Raw genomic sequence first — 19795 nt, 5'->3', positions numbered from 1 at the left:
ATAGCAGGTGTAGTGGGTATATGGATTTGCTGTTGGAGGCTTGTGGAAGTTCTGGAAGGTGATTAATTCCCTAATGTACCTCTCTGCTGTTGTCTTTATTAAGCCAAGCACACCTGATGCTACCTTTCAAGCAGCATAGACAATGACTAAACAGAGGAGTTTGAGTCTCCTGCGGCTCGTTAAAAGATGGGTTTTCAGATTTTAGAATACCTTCAGGGTAGTGCTGTGAGGGGGACACTCCACTCAGTTCTCAGCTATGTATGCGGTCTTCTGCAGCTAATATAAATAAGAAACAGCAGGGTCCCTGTTGTTCAGGGAAAGTCATGGTTCAAATCAAGTTTGTGACGAGTTGCTGATCTTGTATGGGGGCACACAGGGAGCGCTGCGTTGGTCTTTGCAACACTGTGGATGAGACTGTAGCAATGCAGCTAGAGTTGAGATGGAGACTTCCGAGACAGGACTTTGTCTCCAACTGTCAGGCAATAGGCTTGACTGTTGGTTGATATTTAAACTGGGTAAAATGGGGGTAAATACAGATTAACCCATTTTATAGCACCTCGCTTAACATCATGCTCCATTTATTATCTTGATTGTCACGTTTTGTGCAGCCTGTCAAATGCTCCGTGGCTGGATAGAATTAATTTCCAATGCAACTAACAACCAATAATCATCTCGGCTGGTAAACTGACATTTTGTGCAGGCTGTCAAATGCTGGCAGTCTTAATGGAATACAGTTCAGTTAGACAGTTCAGTTACAAAACACAGGTGATTGTTGGTTTTAAACGTTTGTGACAGTTTACGACGCACCGTCAAATCACCTGTATGTGAAGTAATTACTTTGTGTTCATTCAAGTGAAAATTGTAAAAAAAATTGTTTCAAAGGGACTAGGAGCTCTTAAATAAACAAATCCCCTGGGCCGGATGTGATCCTCCCATAGAAATAAATGAAAAAAGTAAATTTACAAAAGCTAACCAAGATCATGCAGCAGTCTCTTGACACAGCAACTAAAAAAAAAAATATCATCCAAGTGGGAAACTACAGACCAGTACATTTTTATGCAGCCTACACAGTTTATTATCCCTATAGTTAAACATCTTAGCTCAGATAATGGATAATTGCAAAGCATATGACATGGTTTATTTAGATTTCCAGAAAGCTTTTGACAAAGTCCCGCACAAAAGATTAATTCTCAAACTGAACGCAGTTGGGATTCAAGGAAACACATGTACATGGATTAGGGAGTGGTTAACATGTAGAACAAAGAAAGTACTGACAAAACCTCAGAATGGAGTGTGGTAACCAGCGGTGTACCACAGGGATCAGTATTAGGTCCTCTGCATCACCAAATTTTAAGATTCAGAACTGGGCAGACACATGGCAAATAAATTTAATTTTTTTAACATCAGTCTATGAAAATTCACAAACAAAAAAAAAAAAACACCAAGTGCAACGAAAACTAATTGATAGCTCTCATCAGTCGACAATTCAAGGCTTTTTTAGATAATGACACAAACTGTTTTGTTCCAGTTAATGATAATAAGAGTATGTATCCTGTAGTAGACTATATGGATTTGTTTAAATGTACGGTATTAAAAGCACTAATTCACTGTTAGTTTTCTTTCTTTTTTTCTCGCTGTGCTGTCATCGGCAAATGTGAAACTCGGTTTATATCATGACCCACTTTATATCACATATTATGCCTGCACGCAATCATGATATAAAACAGGTTCATCTGTATGATTTTTTCAAGTTTCTACAGCTGCTCTGTAAGTCCCGCCTTCTTTTCACCACCAAATTATCTTTTCAGCAGGTGCCAGCTTTTCAAACTGTTTTTGAATCTTTTCCTTTGTGTCAGCGTCAGCAATCTTACTCAAAACATTACATCATGCAACAGCTCCACCCTTCACCAGCTCTCAACATATTATATTTAGCTTGGAAAGGCATCCATGTAGCCATTGCTACCCATCAGATTTAATCTACTGTTTGTTCAATATTGAAATTGTATAGGGTGTTGTTGGGTCAGGTTTCCTTTTGTGGTAGCTTCTGTCTTTCTCTATTGTGGGGTGGTATTTATTATTGTCTTTTCTCTTCTTTCACTGTGTCATTTAAGTATCTGATCTCAATCTTTATGATTTATTATGTCACTTTGGAATGATTGCAACTTTCAGGAGTTTGTAATGTAGCCAGATTTATACAGCTTTTTTGTTTAGAATATTATGACTGGCTATTCTAAATGGTTAATCTGTCTATAAAGCATTTACTATACATCTATGTATCTATTTTGTGTGCCTTTTTTAAACTGTTGTATGAATACAAAGGTTTCTTGTCCTCCTAACACTCCACATTAATTACACCGTGTAACAATTTTTTTGTTTGTTTTTTTTTTTTTGTTCCTGGGTAGTAAGTGTTATTTCCTAATTGCTTATGCCTCAAAAATATAGAACATGGCTATTATTCCCCACAAACTTTGCTTTTGTGACCAGGACAGTGATATTTCAAAATATCGCTATTTCCGATGGGAAAACGGGCAAATGTGTGTCTTTTTGTTCACATAAAGTCAGTAAAAAACAACATATGAATCCAAATTAACATGTATTTATACTAAATTAATATAAAAATGACTACGAAAGATTTAGAAGTGAGTAGTTTTTCGAGATTTATGATTATACTGTATTTCCAAAAGCGTGAAAACACGAAAAGACTATTTAGGTTTTATGCAAATGGAATTAATTCTCCCTGCTCTGGGATATGTAGTAATAATGTGTGTTATAGTTTTGAAAAGTCTGTGATGTGAGTAGTGAAGCATGAACAATAGAAGATCAGATGTTGCCATGCATCACTGTGCTAGCATTTGACCTCTAGAACCTTGACCTTAGTGGACAGTAGACCCAACTACAAAACTAAATAAACATTAGAGACAATAGACTATCCCTTACGGGGTTGCAGCAAATGAAATCTTACCTGCAAGTTCAATTGAAAAGTTCATTGCCAATTAAACCTACCCATATGTGTAAAATCAACTGATTGAGTGAGGAGTTGATAGAGAAATTTGGTGGGAGAAGAGAACAGCTGCCTGAAGCCAAGATTTCTCTTGTAGGTGACTAAAATCAGGTAATTTAAAATTACTTTTTTTTTACTGATATCTTACATTTTCATGGTGTTTGCAATCATTATCAATGGTGCTTATTGTGATGGTAGGAAACAGAACTCAGATGAAAGAACCTTATCAGAAAATACAATAAAAGTTTTTTATTGAATTGTATTGTATTTTACTTTGGTTCCTGCTGCCTGTCTAGATGATTGGGCTGCCCAGTTTCAATGCTATAAGAAGGGGAGGTTTGGGGATTGCTGGCTGGTAAATGTGGACAATCACACACTGCATCACAGCAGCCTTCAGAAACACTAAACATATTGCCAAAGATAGATGGGTTTAGAATGTCACGCATTGTTTTTGTTATGTGTGTAAAATTCTGACTGATATTCTAGCATGCTTCAGTAGTCAGTGATCCAGACAGACTAGTGAAGTAGTTGACACTCTGCTATAATTTGCAGGCCAGTGTTTTTTTAAAGTTTAGACCGTCAGGGATAAGAATCAAGAGGCCTGCCCCTCTGGAACTCTTGGCCACTATGATAAATCAGGTCATCCTGATAACATCAAGTTTAAGAAAACAAACCAAAAATAGTAGGAAGTCGTATTTTGTAGTTAATTAGAAAGCTGTGATGAACAGAAGACGGTCTTTGTATGGGGAAAAGCAGTTGATGACCAGGGATTCCAAGACATTCTTGTTGAGGTAATTTAGATGGGGGGGGGGGGCATCATTGGACACCACGCAGTAGCATTTGGATTCTAGATAAAGATCTTCCATTCAGGAATGGCAAGAGAATCACGGCTCATACTCTTTACTCTTTCCTTGCGTCTCCTTCCCTTTCTCTCTTCACTTTTCAGACTTTCTTCTGGACTAACATTGTATCTATTTCTAATGAAATTATGCAGTCACACAGTTTTTTAAGTGATGCTGTTAGTGTATTGGTAAAGCTGCAGAAAAGCCATATAATCTACAATCAATAATATTTTTTAATTAGAATCTGGTAATTGATCGTACTGCCTCCAAGATTCTCCCAGTTGCTTCTTAAGAGCAACCATGTAATTTGATTTCTTGCCTTTCTGCATAGCACTGTCTTGCTGGAGGTCTAGGTCAGGTTCAAATAAATTTGAACAATTTGTCCATTCATGGCTAAAAATAGACAACTTTTCCTCTGCATCCAGGTCTTATGCAAATTACAGGCTTCTGGCAACTGCACTCTCATCACCATGCATGAATTTTGTTTTCTGTGCAGCAGAAGACAGTTCTCTTATGGCAGCCAGGTATAGAAGCATTTTCTCAACTTCAGCTAGGTGTTTCTCCCAAAGGCCAGCTCATTTTGCAGTTGGAGATATGCAACACAATTCATCAAACTCACCATAAGAGTCTATATTTTCTTCAGAGGCTCTGCTGCACGCCTTTGATGACTTATTTGCAAACTTTTCTGACATGGCCTTTGTGAGCTAAAGGATGCTATGAGAAAGTATTGACAAACATTCAAGGTCTTTGTCTGCTACATTTGCCAACCACTTCTGAAATGATTCCCAATGCAATGCAAACATAGCACTATGAACCAAGCTACATGCCCTCAGCATGGCATAGTAATCTCTGCCTTCCATGATCTTATTTGCTGTTCCAGCTAACCAACAGCGATACTGGTCAAGAAGTTTTGTGATATCAAAGACACTCCCTTTTTAAACAATGACCCATCAATCTGGGAGCTCAGCCAGGAAAATCCATTATCATACAGTTTTCAACACTCATTTTAGACACATGTTTTACCATGTAAGCACTCAGATAAGAATGTTGGTACTGAAAGTCAATTGCTGTCATATCAATGCAGTGGTTATCATCACCTTGTAATTTATGTATCATGATATAATTTCCTAGAGCATTAGCTTTTTTTCCAAACTGATTTTTGTCGATGAATAGTTGCAATTAACAAAAGCTGCTTCTCTCCCTTCTTATTACAGCACAAAGCGTTGTTTCTTATAGTTAACAGTATGCTCCGTTGAAGACCTTCTTCTAACAACGTTTGATCCAACAATAGCTGTTAGTGCATTTGTGTTTTGCAATTATGCAGTTTTTTTTTTTTCAACAGTTTTTTCTATTTGTGCAGCTGTTTAGGCACTTTGCATGACACAAGAAGTTTGGACATAAATTCATCTTTTGAAATCAACTCATCATTAAGTCAAACAGAGACATCATCATGTCGATTTTGAATGGCATTTAACATTGCCAGATATCCCTGCTCAGTCAGTCTCTGCAGTGATCCAACTTTGATGCAATACTGACAAATAAGGCAAATGTCAATCAGTCAGTCAGAGGTGATAGAGAGAAGTGATAGGAAGATGACACTTTGGGAGCAGCGGTAAAGTTTATTTTTTTTTTTATTTTATCTTAGATCAACTCAGAAGGTATGTGAAATGACCCCCCCCCCCCCCCCCCCAGGAAAAACTTGTGGATTTATCATGTGATGTACCCTGAAGCTAATACCACTTTTCCAAAGCAATTAATTTGAGATTGTTGGTTATCTCTGTGCAAGGAATACTCAGAACTAGTATGCGAAGCCATGAAAGTGCTTGTCCCTTTTGCATCGACATACCTTTGTGAGTCAGTATTTTCAAATCTGGTTGCAATCAAAAGCAAACACTGTAACCGTCTCAATGCTGAAGATGATCTTAGATTGTGTATTACCAGCACAGAGCTTCGCCTGGAAGTCCTTTGTTCAGAAAAACAGACGCGCCAATCACAATAAAAAGTTAGGATATATTGTGCTTTTTTTTTTGCATTTAAAGGTTTTTTTGCCTATTTGAAGTCAAAAATGTGTAGATTATTAAACTAGTCTTTGACTGTCAATGCACCTTTTTAAAGTGCGTGGTCAATATTTTGAAATCATAAACTTATTTAAAAATATAGCTTTGTATGTTTACATTGTACTTACATGGAAATTGACGGGTCATGAGTTGTTCACCCTCGAAAACCTCTGCTCTAGCAGATTCATGTCAAATCACTGCCAGTTGTGGTGTTCTTGCTGGGTTGGCTGCTCTGAGTTTCTGCACTGGTGGGTATTTGGGTCTAGGGGACTATGAATGAGTGGTTTGCAGTGCACAGGTGTAGTGGTGAAGCAAGTGCTCCAGACAACGACAAGACACAAAGTTCACGGTTCAAACAATTATTTTATTTTCCTTTTTGGTCAGCTTGACCCTTCTGTCATTTTTTGCAGCCTTAAAAAGTGTTACCCCCCTTTTGCGTAAATACAGTGAGTTTGCTTTTTTTCATGTATTCAGATAATTGAACTTCTGATTAAACTGTCGTCAAAGTTGGATTTATTTCACAGTATTCTTCTCAATGTATTATCTTGATAGTGAGCATGGGCACAAAGCATATTCAAGTACTGTACTGCATAACAGAACATGTAGAGGCATACAGATCTCCTGGTATGTAATTCTATGCCTATTACAGATTCATGATTATATTTTGTGTTTGTGTTTTCCAGCTTACATACTTGCCTCCCCCGTGGGGTGACTGTCAGTCCACGGTGTCTGACTCCGATTTTTTCCAAGTGTACAGCATCACGGCCTGCAGAATTGACTGTGAGACCAGATACCTGGTGGAGAACTGCAACTGCAAGATGGTCCATATGCCAGGTAAGTGGGGGGTGCTTTGTTTACAGGGTCCAGGTAAGTGGGGGGTGCTTTGTTTATAGGGTCCAGGTATGTGGGGGGGTGCTTTGTTTACAGGGTTTAAAGTTTTTGTGGCATTACTATAAAGCACCACAGTAAATGATCAAATCTGAATGAGTTTTGTTGATCCTAATGTGCTATGATGCATCTTCAGTTTTTCAACAAATAGTAGGGCTTCTTTTTTATTGTTTAATTACTCCCTTTTTTGATGTTTATTCATTTTAAACTGCACGCATGCATATCGGTCTTATGAGATAATAAACTAACACCATAATACCAGAAAGCTACCTCAGACTAGCCACCACTCTTCCTTATGTTATTGTGCTTGCTATTATCTTATTGCTCATTTCGTACACCTCTGCAAACTTAGTGTCCCATTCATGGATAATTAGTGCACACTGCTCTTAATGTTAACATTCACACTTTATCAATCAAGGAGAAATGATATAAGTAGTGAATCCAAAACCATTCCAACATCTCAACTCATCAAAAAAAGACTTCTAGTCAAAAAGTTTCTCATTGATTTTGTAAAAGTTTGTCTTAGTATTTTCTTTTAGAAATGTTCAGACTTTTTTTTTTTTCTGCCTAAAAGCACTCTTGTGCAGCATTGATGTGTTAAGGGTTCCTGAGCACTGGTCAGATGAAATAACAGCATAGATGAGACGAGATGAGAGTGCTGTGACTATTGCAACAAAAATACAGTATTTCAGATACTTATAGAATTATTTAATTATATAAATATATATAATTATAAGGTGCTTTGTAACGAAACGTTGGTTAGTAAAACAAAATTATTTGATTTTAAAGGGATTGCTTTTTGAGTGTGTGGTTTATTTTAATTATAAATAGGGCTTCTGTTTTTTGGATTTTATTAACTGTACTTTGCAGTGCTTATTTTTAGCTATTTTTGAGTTTTAGTAAATAGTTTTTCTTCAGGGCTTTCGTTTTTTATACACTGTATGAAATTTGTGTTTTTGGTTACTTTCCTAAATGCTTGAGCATATAGTAGTAGTAACTCGACAGTACTTACACACTTAAGTTGAACCATCTCTCCTTTGCTGTCTTCCACAATGAGATCTCTCTGGTCATGGGCACATTCTTCTGGGGTTTTTGTCTGGAAGCATCTTTGTACATTTCTCCACAATTCTGTTTTAAATCCTCCGTGTTTTAACTGTAATGCAGCTTTAAATGCCGCTAACAAGCCTCCATCCTGATTGTAATCTCGTTTTAAATCTCGCAAGCGGAGTCTCCAATAGAAATGTAGGAATGTGCTGTCACTCAGTAGTTGGGGCAGGTTTAAAGTATTCAGAACAAATCAATGATAGATGCAAGTCAGGAAGGCAGGACATTGCCCAGCAGCATGGGAAATGTATTTATTATTACTTTTGTATTAGGTTTTATTTTTTTATGGAAAATGGGTAAAGTCAACATGACTTGATTAACCTTTTCCACAGTTTTTCTGGTGTTTTCCGGTGTTTATTGGCTATCCACCGATTTCATTTTTTTTTTTTATCGAGTAGGATGTTTTATTTATTGGTTAAACCCGAAAATCAGAAGCCCTAGTTATAAAGTAGTCAGTTTAAGTTGTGTTCTCTATCCTTTGGTATGTTCTCTCTCCTGGTTGCTAAAGGAATATTCCAGGTTATTTTTATTCTGTCAAAGCTATAAAATATTGATGACAAGAATGCAGGTTTTCAAAAAAATCATATATGCAATGCACTACAGGGTTGTGAGAGATCAGAGTACCACAACCAAATATGAGCGTTTGTAGCATTCAACCTGTTATTCACTCTAGGAGAATCTGGTTCACAAAAATGTAGGATTCAAATATTACATGGGAGGTTTAGAATGCGAAAAGACCCACCAGAGACCTTGGTGTTGTAATAGAGTCATCACTGACAGCAACCTACAGTGGTCACTGATGGCATGGTAAAAACTTAAGTAGAAATGTGATATGTCAAGATCAGAAGATAAATTATCTAGTGATCTCTACAAAATGGTCTGAAATGTCGACCCTGAGAATTTATCTTGTGATCTCAGCAAAACACATTTCTAATTTTAATTTTCCCACTGTCCTTAATGAGCCACCATAACAAACAGACAGTGTGGGGAAGCATTTAATAAGACAAACAAGATTACTGGACATATATCAAAACTGTACAAATAAAAGTTTATAACTGAGGTTGTGTAAAGCAAGGATGAAACTACACTTACAGTAGAGCATTGATTATACTTACAGTGTAACTTGTATATCTTAAGATTATTTGGAGAGTGAAGGTGTGCTGAGTCAAAGGGATTTCGATCTGTGATTCAGCCTCCCGACAGTAGATGGCATCAAACCAAGTCAGGACTTCCCTTACCAAGATCTCGTGACCATGGCAAAAGTCATCTTTTTGAGGGGCGGCACCTTGGTGAGGGGTGGAAGTACGAGTATGTAAATTCCAGCCACTGGCGTCAAGTGAAGGATAAGGACACTTGTCAGTTGGGCATTGGTGTTCCACTGACTACAGAGGCGGGACATTACATACTAAGGAGAACATACTACTGTGTTCGGAGTTGGTCCGAAAGTAAAATAGGAGGAGTAACGGGTGGAGGGAGAGGCTAGTTTGGTGCAGCGGGATTTTTTTTAAAAAAACACTAACATTTCTTTTGTCTTTTTTTGTTTATGTATGGTTCGCCACGAAGATGATTAAAGACGAGTTATCACGGTCTGTTTTGGATTTCACCCCTGCACTCCTTCCCTCACACCATTTTGTTTTCTTTTGTTATTTAATTATTTTGTTGTGTATAGATAATAAAAATTTATTTCTGTACACATAACTTACTGTCTGGACGTTCCATTTAATACACTCTCGCCTCACAGAAGGTTTTAAAGTTTGAAAAATATTTCCAAATTCTTTACTTCCAGAAAAGTTTTAGATAAAAATTTCAGATAGATTTAAAAAGATTGCTAGCCAAAGATGAAGAAGTTTTTACTACCTGCTCTGTTCCATTGTCCACAGGTGTCATCAGCCAATCTTACATTGTTCCACGTTTGCCCATCTCATCTATTCTCCCTGCTTAGCCTGGGACACTGCCTTGACCCTGCTCATCCTCATTGTCACTACCCACTTCTTCATTTCAGCTGGAGCTGCTTTGTGCCTCTCGTGGGAGCCGAACTGAGACCAAGGCCTCCTCTTCCTTGATGTACTTGCCCCATGATATTACTGATACAAAGGGCATACTTTAATTCCCATTTTCTCCCTGTTCTCACTACAGGTGCTACATCCCTCATACACTTGTCACGTGATTCCATCAGTCATTTCCATCCGAACTTTAGCGCAGTATGTGCATAAATCATGCAAGTGCGCTCTGTAGCACTGGCAACTAATAATAAAGCGGCGTGCAGTTGCTAATATCAGAATTGCATTAACATTAAAGTCTATAGAACGGGACTGGTTCCTGGGAAAATTTTGTTAGTAACTGAAAGTTGTCTTTATCAGGGTTGCTAATAACCGACATCTACTGTATATAATATTTAAAAAATGCATGTTTTTAAATTGTGTGTTTTTCAATTATTTGTAGGTGATGCTGCTTTCTGTACCCCTGAACAATATAAGGAATGTGCTGAGCCAGCATTAGGTAAGTGAAGAACCAATTGTAATGTATATAAGAAACCCTATCCACCAATCAAGAAGCTCCACTGTAGGGCACTACCACATGGTAGAGGACCACGGGACTTTCCGATAGCATGAATTGCTTTAAAAAAGTGAAACTGAAAGAAAGCAGGTAAATAAATCAGTAAGATTTAATATGTTTAAAATAACAATTGTTTATCGGTTTCTAATCCCAATAAAACCGAGATTTTCTTCTTTTTCCTGGTAGTTGACCTTGTCTGATGGTAGCTTATGCCTTCCCACAACTGCCAGGCACAATGACCTCAAATCAGGGTTATACTGTGTAAACAAGATCTTGAGAAGATAAGCTGATCCTGTTGATAACCTCCCATTGTTTGGAAATACTTAGCTTACACTAATTCTTAAGACTGAGTGGTTTCTTTTTTATATCATCTTTTCATTTTCAAAACATAAAAGGCAATACTATTTAGCAAAACCAAAAGATAAAAAAAACAGTTTCCAGAATTAAACAGTATCCAAAGTCAGTATTCAGAATTGCAGAATATAGTGCTCGAGAAGGCCATAATGTCACAGTTCACTTGCAAATGAAATTGCACAAAAACAACTAAAGATCACAGATATATATATATATATATATATATATATATATATATATATATAATATATATATATATATATATATATAGATAAATAAAAAAAAATCACAGTATCTAAAACTGTTTAATGATTAATTAGATTTATATTACCCTAGCTTGTCTCGTTCGCTTTGTTTTGGCTGCATTTTCGTCATGCAACTGCACAATATAAGACAGACTGATTTGGCGTTGGAGAGAACAAAAAAAAAAAAAAAAAAAAAAACCTGTGCTGTGTTAATATTCAGATAAATTGTAGCATTGAGAGATGGGATTTGCATCAGAAAACTGGTAACAGAGTCGGAAATCGCATGTGATGGGTAAGTGCATTCATTTGTTACATATATATATATATATATATATATATATATATATATATATATATATATATATATATATATATATATATATATATATATACATACATACATACATAATGGGGATTGATTTTGTTATTAATACAAGGGTGGTAAAATGGGACTGACGTGTATCTGGGTAATGGATTTCCGAGTGCTAGCCAGTATAACAATACCAGAGTTCATTCTGCCAAGTGAGAAATAATGGTTACAAGTCCAGTCACAACACATTTCCAGTACTTCTGCTCCAGCAAAATATATTCCATGTTAGTGTGATCATTCCTACCTGAAGGTTGCGCCATTTTTCCACGTTGTGTGTATGTGGCTTTGAATGCTCATGTTCTTTCCGGGTATGTGAAAGCCGCTACCAGGCTTTGAAGCCCTCCTTGGAAATACTGCCAAAGAGTGCACAGCAAAAGGAAGACGCTGCATCCAAAAGAGGAGTCTATACAAGCCACGTACAGAAAAATTTTGTCACTGTTCTTTTTGTCTCTTTCGTAAAACGACGTGCAACCCTTCCACAATCACTCTGTGGAAATTCCATTTCAGTAATCTTCTTTGGACCTCTTTTTACAATTTCTTGATCATTTCTAATATGATCTGGTGAAAGAGCTGGGTCATTAGATAACATGTTGATATCTGCTGTGCTAGCCACAGCATGAAGTGAGAGGACCCTCATCAGTTTCCATATCATCTGCAGGTGTTTCAGCTCATGGTCCAGTAACATTTACAGTAGCTGCAGCCAACAACATACTGCTACAATACTAGCATCTTCTTTATCGTCTGCCGCTTGTTGTGATGCACAGCATGATGTTAGTTTAGGTTAAGTTACCATATGCTTTGTTTTTTTTTCTGTTTTTGCTTTTTAGCACCACTGGAATAATTCTGCTTCATTTCTTTTTCACATCCTCACACTTCAGTAATTAAAGCATAAGCAACAGTCCTCGCTAGAAGAGGGGTTAATCTACTTGTAACGTATGGGGGTTATTTTTTCGACTGTACAATTACATGCACTTTGAAGCTGAATAGTATTCTATTACAAAAATAGTCACAAAATGTAACAGATCTATGTACATATAAAAAAAGGTATTTTTGCAAATTTATGCAGGAACAACCATAATTGCATATTAATTTAAGGTTGAATTGCAAAGAAAACTGCTGCCACAAAGCATTCCCTAAAAAGTTGCACTTGTTTAGTACATTTCGCCCCAGACTTCCAACTTGTTTGCAACTGTTGCAACAGCAGCAACACTTTAGTGCATCTGTCCCATAGTGTTTTTGGTATCATTTGACTGTATTTGCATTTTCATAGCTGCTTCAGGGTACCGTTAGTGGTAATATAAATTGTTGTTACTGCTCTGCTTGTGTAACAGGGTGGAGGCTGGGAATGAGCCAGCGACCACGCACACTACAAGGCTTGTAACCACTATGCAAAAGATCCAGGATCATGGTTATAGAGTATTTAATCTTATCTCCGACAGGGAACAGAATCCGGAACGTCCGTTTATCACACAACAATGCCCGGTACACCTGTTGTAATGGGTTCCTTCTTTAAGTGTTCATAACAGAAATTTGCACTGTATTTTTGCAGTTTTCTCATGGTTATACTATGTATTAACCATGGTCTATCCTGGTTTCCCATTTTTATTAATATGCTACTATACTTTGCTGGTCTTTTACAATGCTTACCTATGCTTTACCATCCTTTTACTAAGCTTTATTACACTTTGCTATGCTTTTACAATGGTAAACATTTATAAAGATAAACAAGCTATATTGTTATTAAACAGTGATTTGATGCCCCTTAATGAATATGTAAAACTGTACAAACCACCAATATGAACATCTGCAATAACCACAGTCAAAAATGTCTTGTTTTGCGGTAACTTTAAGTATTATGTGTTTTAAAAATTCAGTATTCATTTCGTCTTGGAAATTGAGAGATTACACCAGATGGGGATTGGTATTTATGAAGCTGAACCATTTTCGAATTTTTTTTTTTTTTTTCTGAATTGTAAAGAATTATTAGGGGCCTTCATTCGCCAGTGCTGCAAAACCACATCTATAAAATACAAATCATTCTCTTCTACTCCATCTAGTACAAGCTGCTCTGAAAAAGAACACAATGAAACAGCTATTTTGAGAAAGGTAAGTGTAATGGCAAACAGGATTATCTAGTGAAATCAAGTTAACTTATATTCATTTGCAGAGACCACTGATTCAGAAGCACATGCACATGGCTTTCATCAGTGTAATTATATAAATTATAATCTACCTAGAGACCGGAGAACTTAAAGGTGTTGTAGCCAAGGATTTAAATCAATTTCTCTATTCTTAATTAGCTTACAATAGTAATCTACTTATCATTTAGTCCCTAGTATGAAGTAAATTGGTGTTTGACTCTGCATCTAACACCCTCTGGTTATAGTATATCCGATACAGACACCACAGTTATGGTGACACACCATCACTAGTAAGACCACCGAAATCACTTGTCCATTGTGAGATTTCTTTACTCTAATACAGCAGTGATCCGAGTAATTTGGCCATTGTAATAGAGAGAACCATCAACAAGATAGCCAGTTCATTATTGGAAACCAACAAAACTACAAGCTGAAATACTATAATCAATCAATTAATCCTTTATTTAATCAGGTCAGTTGAGAACATTTGCAATGATGACCTGAGAGACTCAGAACTGAACCTCAGCCTTATGCCTCAGAAACCCCTATAAACAATAGCAAAAGCATAGCAAGGTGCAATCAAGACCAGAGAGGTATGTTAAAGCATATACAAAAATGGCAAACCAATGATAAAGTATGGCAAATACATAGTGTAACCATTAGAAAAGCAAAACTACAAAATGAACAAGTAAATGTATATGTATATATATATATATATATATATATATATATATATATATATATATATATATATATATATATATATATAGAATATTAAAATATGCCCTTCATACGGGAAGTGCTAGGAAGTACATCATGTCTGACTATCATGATACATGAAGACTTTGTGAAAAACAAATATATTGTGCAGTACAGTACATAGCAAAGTCTTAAATCTCCTACATATCCTTGAGACTTCTAAAAATGAAAATCAGTTTAGCAAAAAACAAACTGTGGTAAGAGGATATACAAACTAGTTTTTGATGGCATTACAAACAAAAAGAATAATAAAGTCAGTGTCATACAGAAAGATCTTTGACTCTACAGTTATCGTATCAAGCTACAAATGAGGCTAATGATTTGGTTTGTTATCGTACATGAAAGAGTAAAAAATACTGAAATGAAATTTAAATTAAATTAGTATTTGGTACAGTGTCAATTGAAGTATGCTAATGTAAGTATAGTACAGATCGGTGTGTTAACCTATACCTTCAATGCTCCTCGCAATAACTCATCAGGGAATCTGTAGTAGAACATTTTGAAACAGTGAGCTGCTAACAATGTTCTTGAATGCACTCTCAGGGTTTATTTACACATGTAATATTTAAAAAAAAATGACAGTTATAGCTAACATTTTAGAACCATGATAATATAATTTCAATGATCTATTATCGGTTAAAAAATGATCACAATAATCATAATGATTTTAATTACACCCACGAATTGCAACTTTTGGCTTAGTCCTTTTTCTGCTTCCTCCTAGCAGGAGAGACTGTATTAATTAAAGTAATTTTCTATCCCCCAAGACAATTGCATTTAACAAGCACACACACACACCCCTGCCCCAGCATATTTTTTGACAAATCGATAGCGCTGATCCTTTTTAGGTTTTTGAGACTGTCAAACATAATTCTTGGCACTAATATGATTATAGATAAATAATAAAGACTAAACAAATGATCTAGAATATCACAATAATCAATTATTGTTCCAATCCTATTACAACCCTGTAGCAGAGACAGAATGATTCTTGGTGATAAATCTCCCTCCCAACCTGTGAGGGTGCTGTGTAAAGGGAACAGAGTGCCCTGCACTGGATGGCCAGACAATTAATTCCCAGGGTTAGGTGGAAGTCAGCCATCTAGAAAGGGGGCGGAGCTACGGTACACCAAGACATCGACCCAAGAAGGAAGTGATGTGGCAGCCGTGGATTTGAGGAGCAGTTGCATTCGTTAACCAAGGGGGTGTCACTGACGGTATATAAAGGGACGTAGCGAGGTGATCTGTTCGTTTGTTATGGTTAATGCTGAACCGGAAGGAGAACGTAATTGTTCTTGTGAGTGTTTTGTTTGTTTTGTCTTGTCTGAAATCTGTTTGTTTGTTGTTATTAGATGGCTAACACGATCCGAAGCTGTCTCTACAGGCCAGCACAAAACTTGGCCAACACTGTACTTCTTCACGATAAATTGTATTTTCACCACAAGCACTGACCTACTCACTTTAGCCTTGTGATCGTGTTTGTGTTAACTGTGTGTCTTTAATACCATGTTTATTATTTCGGGACTGAACCCGTGGATTTAACTGAGCAGTACACAATGTTATTTTTTGCCAGTTCTCATTATTCTTTACTGTTGAAACGCTGCATATGTACAGGCAAACACTTTTTAAACAAAAAGTACAAAAAAAACTGATACTTTAATTTGTCAGCCTTCATTTGTGTAAAACTTGCACGTAAACAAGCCTCTTACCGTACTTTTAAAATTTTTTTTTTTTTTAAATTTACTGTGGTTTATAAAAGTCACTTATTTTAGACTGTGATAAGCCTCTTTCTATTAGAATGTCTCAGATTGTCCTTCGATTAACAATATATGCCTCACTTAGGCGAGAAAACATTTGCGATGACTTGCTGACTTGCTTTCTTATTTTCAGATGCAGATTTTTTTCTTTTGCTCTGGTGTTAAATGTATGGTTGACTCGCCATGTTGCACTTTCGGTTTTGTGTTGATGACATTGGTATGAATGTTGAGTTAACAATAAATTTGGAAAGTGAGTCAAAGGTTAACTGCATAACTTTGTGGTTTTAATTGGCCATCATAATTTGGCACAGATCCAGGGTGCCAAATATTTATCATCAGTTTAGGATGTCCAATTGTGCTTCCTCACCACAGGCAAAACTGAAATGAAGTTACATAATATACATTAATATAACTGTATCTGTTGCTAATGTCAAAGCAAGTACCCATGTTACTGTGTATTAACTTTTTTTTAATTAATTAAAAATAACTGCTTCCACCTGCAACTATATAAAAATAGAGAAAAACTATGTACTAAACAACCCCTAGGCTGAATAAATCCTATCCAGGAATCCCACAATACATAGAAAGTCAATATATTCAAATCTATATTAGGTTGCTATTATGTATGCATTTGAGTCTAGTGCCTTCATTAAGCTCTGTGAAAAGCAGATTCATAATCATTATTTATTATGAAGCTAATAGATTTTATGTTCAATCTATATTGAATTTCCCATCACATTTACAGCAGAGGCCTGTTTGTTTATTGCAAAATTGCTCCTGATTTACCTTGAAGGAAAAAGCTCTGCTGTGGGGATAGTGTGAGGAGAGCAGTGTTCGTTGAAAAGGATTTATATTAAAAGGGCATAACCTTTTCTGCTTCAGTGAATTTGTACATCAGTCATTGGCAACACAAACAAGACTGGAAATCAAAACTGACCTGCTAATTAAACCTTCCAAGACAAAGAGAAAAAAAAAGTGGGGGCGTGATGCGTTTGTTATTGAAGACTAAATGCAGCTTCCTCTGACAACTTTCCCAGAATTTTTTTTTCGGATGATATTAAGAAATGGGTGAATCTGAAATTGCGAGTTATCAAGTTTTCCCAGGACACCTCTTATTTGTGCAAAAAGTTTAACCAGGATGCTGTATATGTAACAGGGTGGAGGCTATGCTCGAACTAGTGATAATGCACACCGCAAAGAGCCAAGCTCATCTACATTTGTGTGTATAGAGTTTTTAAGTTCATCTCACCAACAGTGAAAACACGTATACATTACTCATTACCCTCTTTCCCTCTTAAAATTCTGCAATCTATTTGATCAGTCACAGGTCCAATGTTACAGGGAGGAAGTTGTGCACACCACAAACAAGTGTCTTATCCACTATATTATACATAGTGGTAACAGACAGTGTAGAGTGCATGAAAAAAGAAAGAGTAAGTGACATTGAGCGGCCAAAACAAAATCTAATGTTTCCCTCTGCAATTTAACAATGGGCATGAAGTAAATCGAATACTTTTAATAATTTCAAATAATTAAGTTAAGTTCATAAGTTATATTAATATATATATATATATATATATATATATATATACACATATATATATATATACACACACACACACACACACACACACACACACACACACACACACACACACACACACACACACATATATATATATAGATAGATAGATAGATAGATAGATAGATAGATAGATAGATAGATAGATAGATATAGATAGATAGATAGATATATAGTGTATACTGTATTTAAACATTGATATGCCTGCATGAGAAAAACTTAGAAATTCTGATTTAAAAACTTAGAAATTTAGCCAATATCCCATTGCGCCATCCTCATGGGGCACAACACACTATTGTCATTTAAATTATATTGAATGGTGATTTGTATAAGATTGATTTTACGGTGCTCCCAAATCAAGGACATACATAACCTGATAAACTAGACATTCCAACAATCCCTAGCAACCATACGTCAAGTGAACAAGACACAGTTTACAGAGCTGTACAAGATAGAGCACACTTTGAAACATCAAATTAAATCAACAGCAGGATAGTATATAGGATAGGCAATACATTATTTGCAATCTTATCCTCACTCTTCCCATATCCCTTTGTGAAATGGGAACTTCTAAAATAAATATTTGTTGGTGTTACTGCAGCAAAATTTCGTCAGTGTGGTGTGTTTGGTAAGGTTCATAGGTGCAACAGAGCAACTCAGAAGACTCTTGACTTTAGGCAGAAACACATTGCCTGAATTTAGGGGCTCACAGTTTTTCAGGTGAAACAGTTCATGTGAATATGACAATTGTTCAGCAACTCGACTGGGTGTATAGAGAGCTAAACATGGTGCAGACCTTCAACTACATCTTTGTGAATGCCTTGGCAATGCCTGAGTCTAGGGATGTACAGGAAATCACATCAAACCGGAGTTCTGTGACTTTTAGTTCAGGGCTCAGTTGTTGGTTTGACTTTGTAGGTTGAGCTTTAAGAATGTAGCATGAGTTTGCAAGCACATAAATAAAGATTCGATAAAGATTATGTTTATGCACCAGCTTTTTAAAAAATCCAATGAAAATCCTGTGTCATGCTTGAAAAGGAAAATCAGTCCTGTAGCAATTTCTGGGTTCCTGTGTATTAGGAGATCAAATGTCCTCCAAAAGACGGCTTTGTGTTTCTGCAGGCTTCCTCTGGTCTTGCAGTTTGGGTTTCCTTTTTAAATAAAGCTTGGTTATGGAAAGAGCATTGGCACATGGGTAAGTCAAACAATCTGTAACATATTTGACACCTACTGACTTCCTTTCTAATTGACTTCACAAGCTTTTTATCTAAACGCTTAGTTTAAGTCACACCTTGTTACAGTAAACTAAAAGAGGGACACATGTTAACCCTTTCCTTTGGACACAGAATCAACCAGATTATCCAAATTTAACAGGCTAGTCCAGTCAGAATTTTTATAAAAGTATTATTCTAGGGTTATATTTTTTTACACATCAAGTACATTGTAAATATACATAAAAACATTGAAATTAGGTAAGTACACATGTATTTACTAAATAACTACACAGTAATTAAAGACATGTAAAGTGTTACTCATGCATGCTTGTTTTTATGTCTTTAATATGTACAGTGGTAGCCAGAGTACCTATAGTTATTGAACTAAAATCAATATAGCAGAGTTACAGTTATTGAACAAAAATCAATATAGCAGGCTCTATAAAAAGTGCTTACAAGTGGGTAAGTGTGTGCAGGTGTAGGTAATACAGCAGAGCAGAAGAAACAGACAGACAACGATATCCAGGTGCAATGGTGTCTAGTAGTTGTCCAGAGCCTGACGGCAAACAGCAATAAACAATAATGAAGTAAAGTGATACAGCAGCATGTATCACTTTATCTGTAATCCCCGGGTTTGATCTGCAACAAAAAAGTCCCATTCTTTATACACCCACACGTAACACAAAACACATACACAGTTCCTTTAGTGAGTGAATTAGTGCTTGTAGTGTGAAATACAGTTCTTCGTGACAACAAGAGAAGTGCTGGTTTCCAGGTTTGATGCTGGCCTTTGGCTACAGCTCCGGATCGTGTTAGTAGTCTTGAAACAACAAATAAACAGTTTTTACTAGACAAACAAACAAACACAACACTCACGTTTTTATCACAGGGTTGTCCTTCTAGGTTGTTCTTACCATTTACAAAG

The 19795-nt window shown here is 36.3% G+C and overlaps 1 protein-coding gene across 3 annotated transcripts in view; it reads left to right on the top strand.

The window, feature by feature from the left end:
- LOC121301709 (acid-sensing ion channel 2-like) overlaps positions 1-19795 on the top strand; it is a 485925-nt gene that overhangs the window by 445904 nt on the left and 20226 nt on the right. For all 3 annotated transcript variants that reach the window (XM_041231295.1, XM_041231294.1, XM_041231296.1), the window contains exons 4-5: positions 6584-6734; positions 10335-10391. In XM_041231295.1, coding sequence (XP_041087229.1) covers positions 6584-6734; positions 10335-10391 — 208 coding nt within the window. The remainder of the gene's footprint in view (positions 1-6583; positions 6735-10334; positions 10392-19795) is intronic.

Source organism: Polyodon spathula, chromosome 28, assembly GCF_017654505.1.
Source record: "Polyodon spathula isolate WHYD16114869_AA chromosome 28, ASM1765450v1, whole genome shotgun sequence".
In the NCBI taxonomy this organism is placed as follows: domain Eukaryota; kingdom Metazoa; phylum Chordata; class Actinopteri; order Acipenseriformes; family Polyodontidae; genus Polyodon; species Polyodon spathula.
This window is presented reverse-complemented; position numbering and strand designations above follow the sequence as displayed.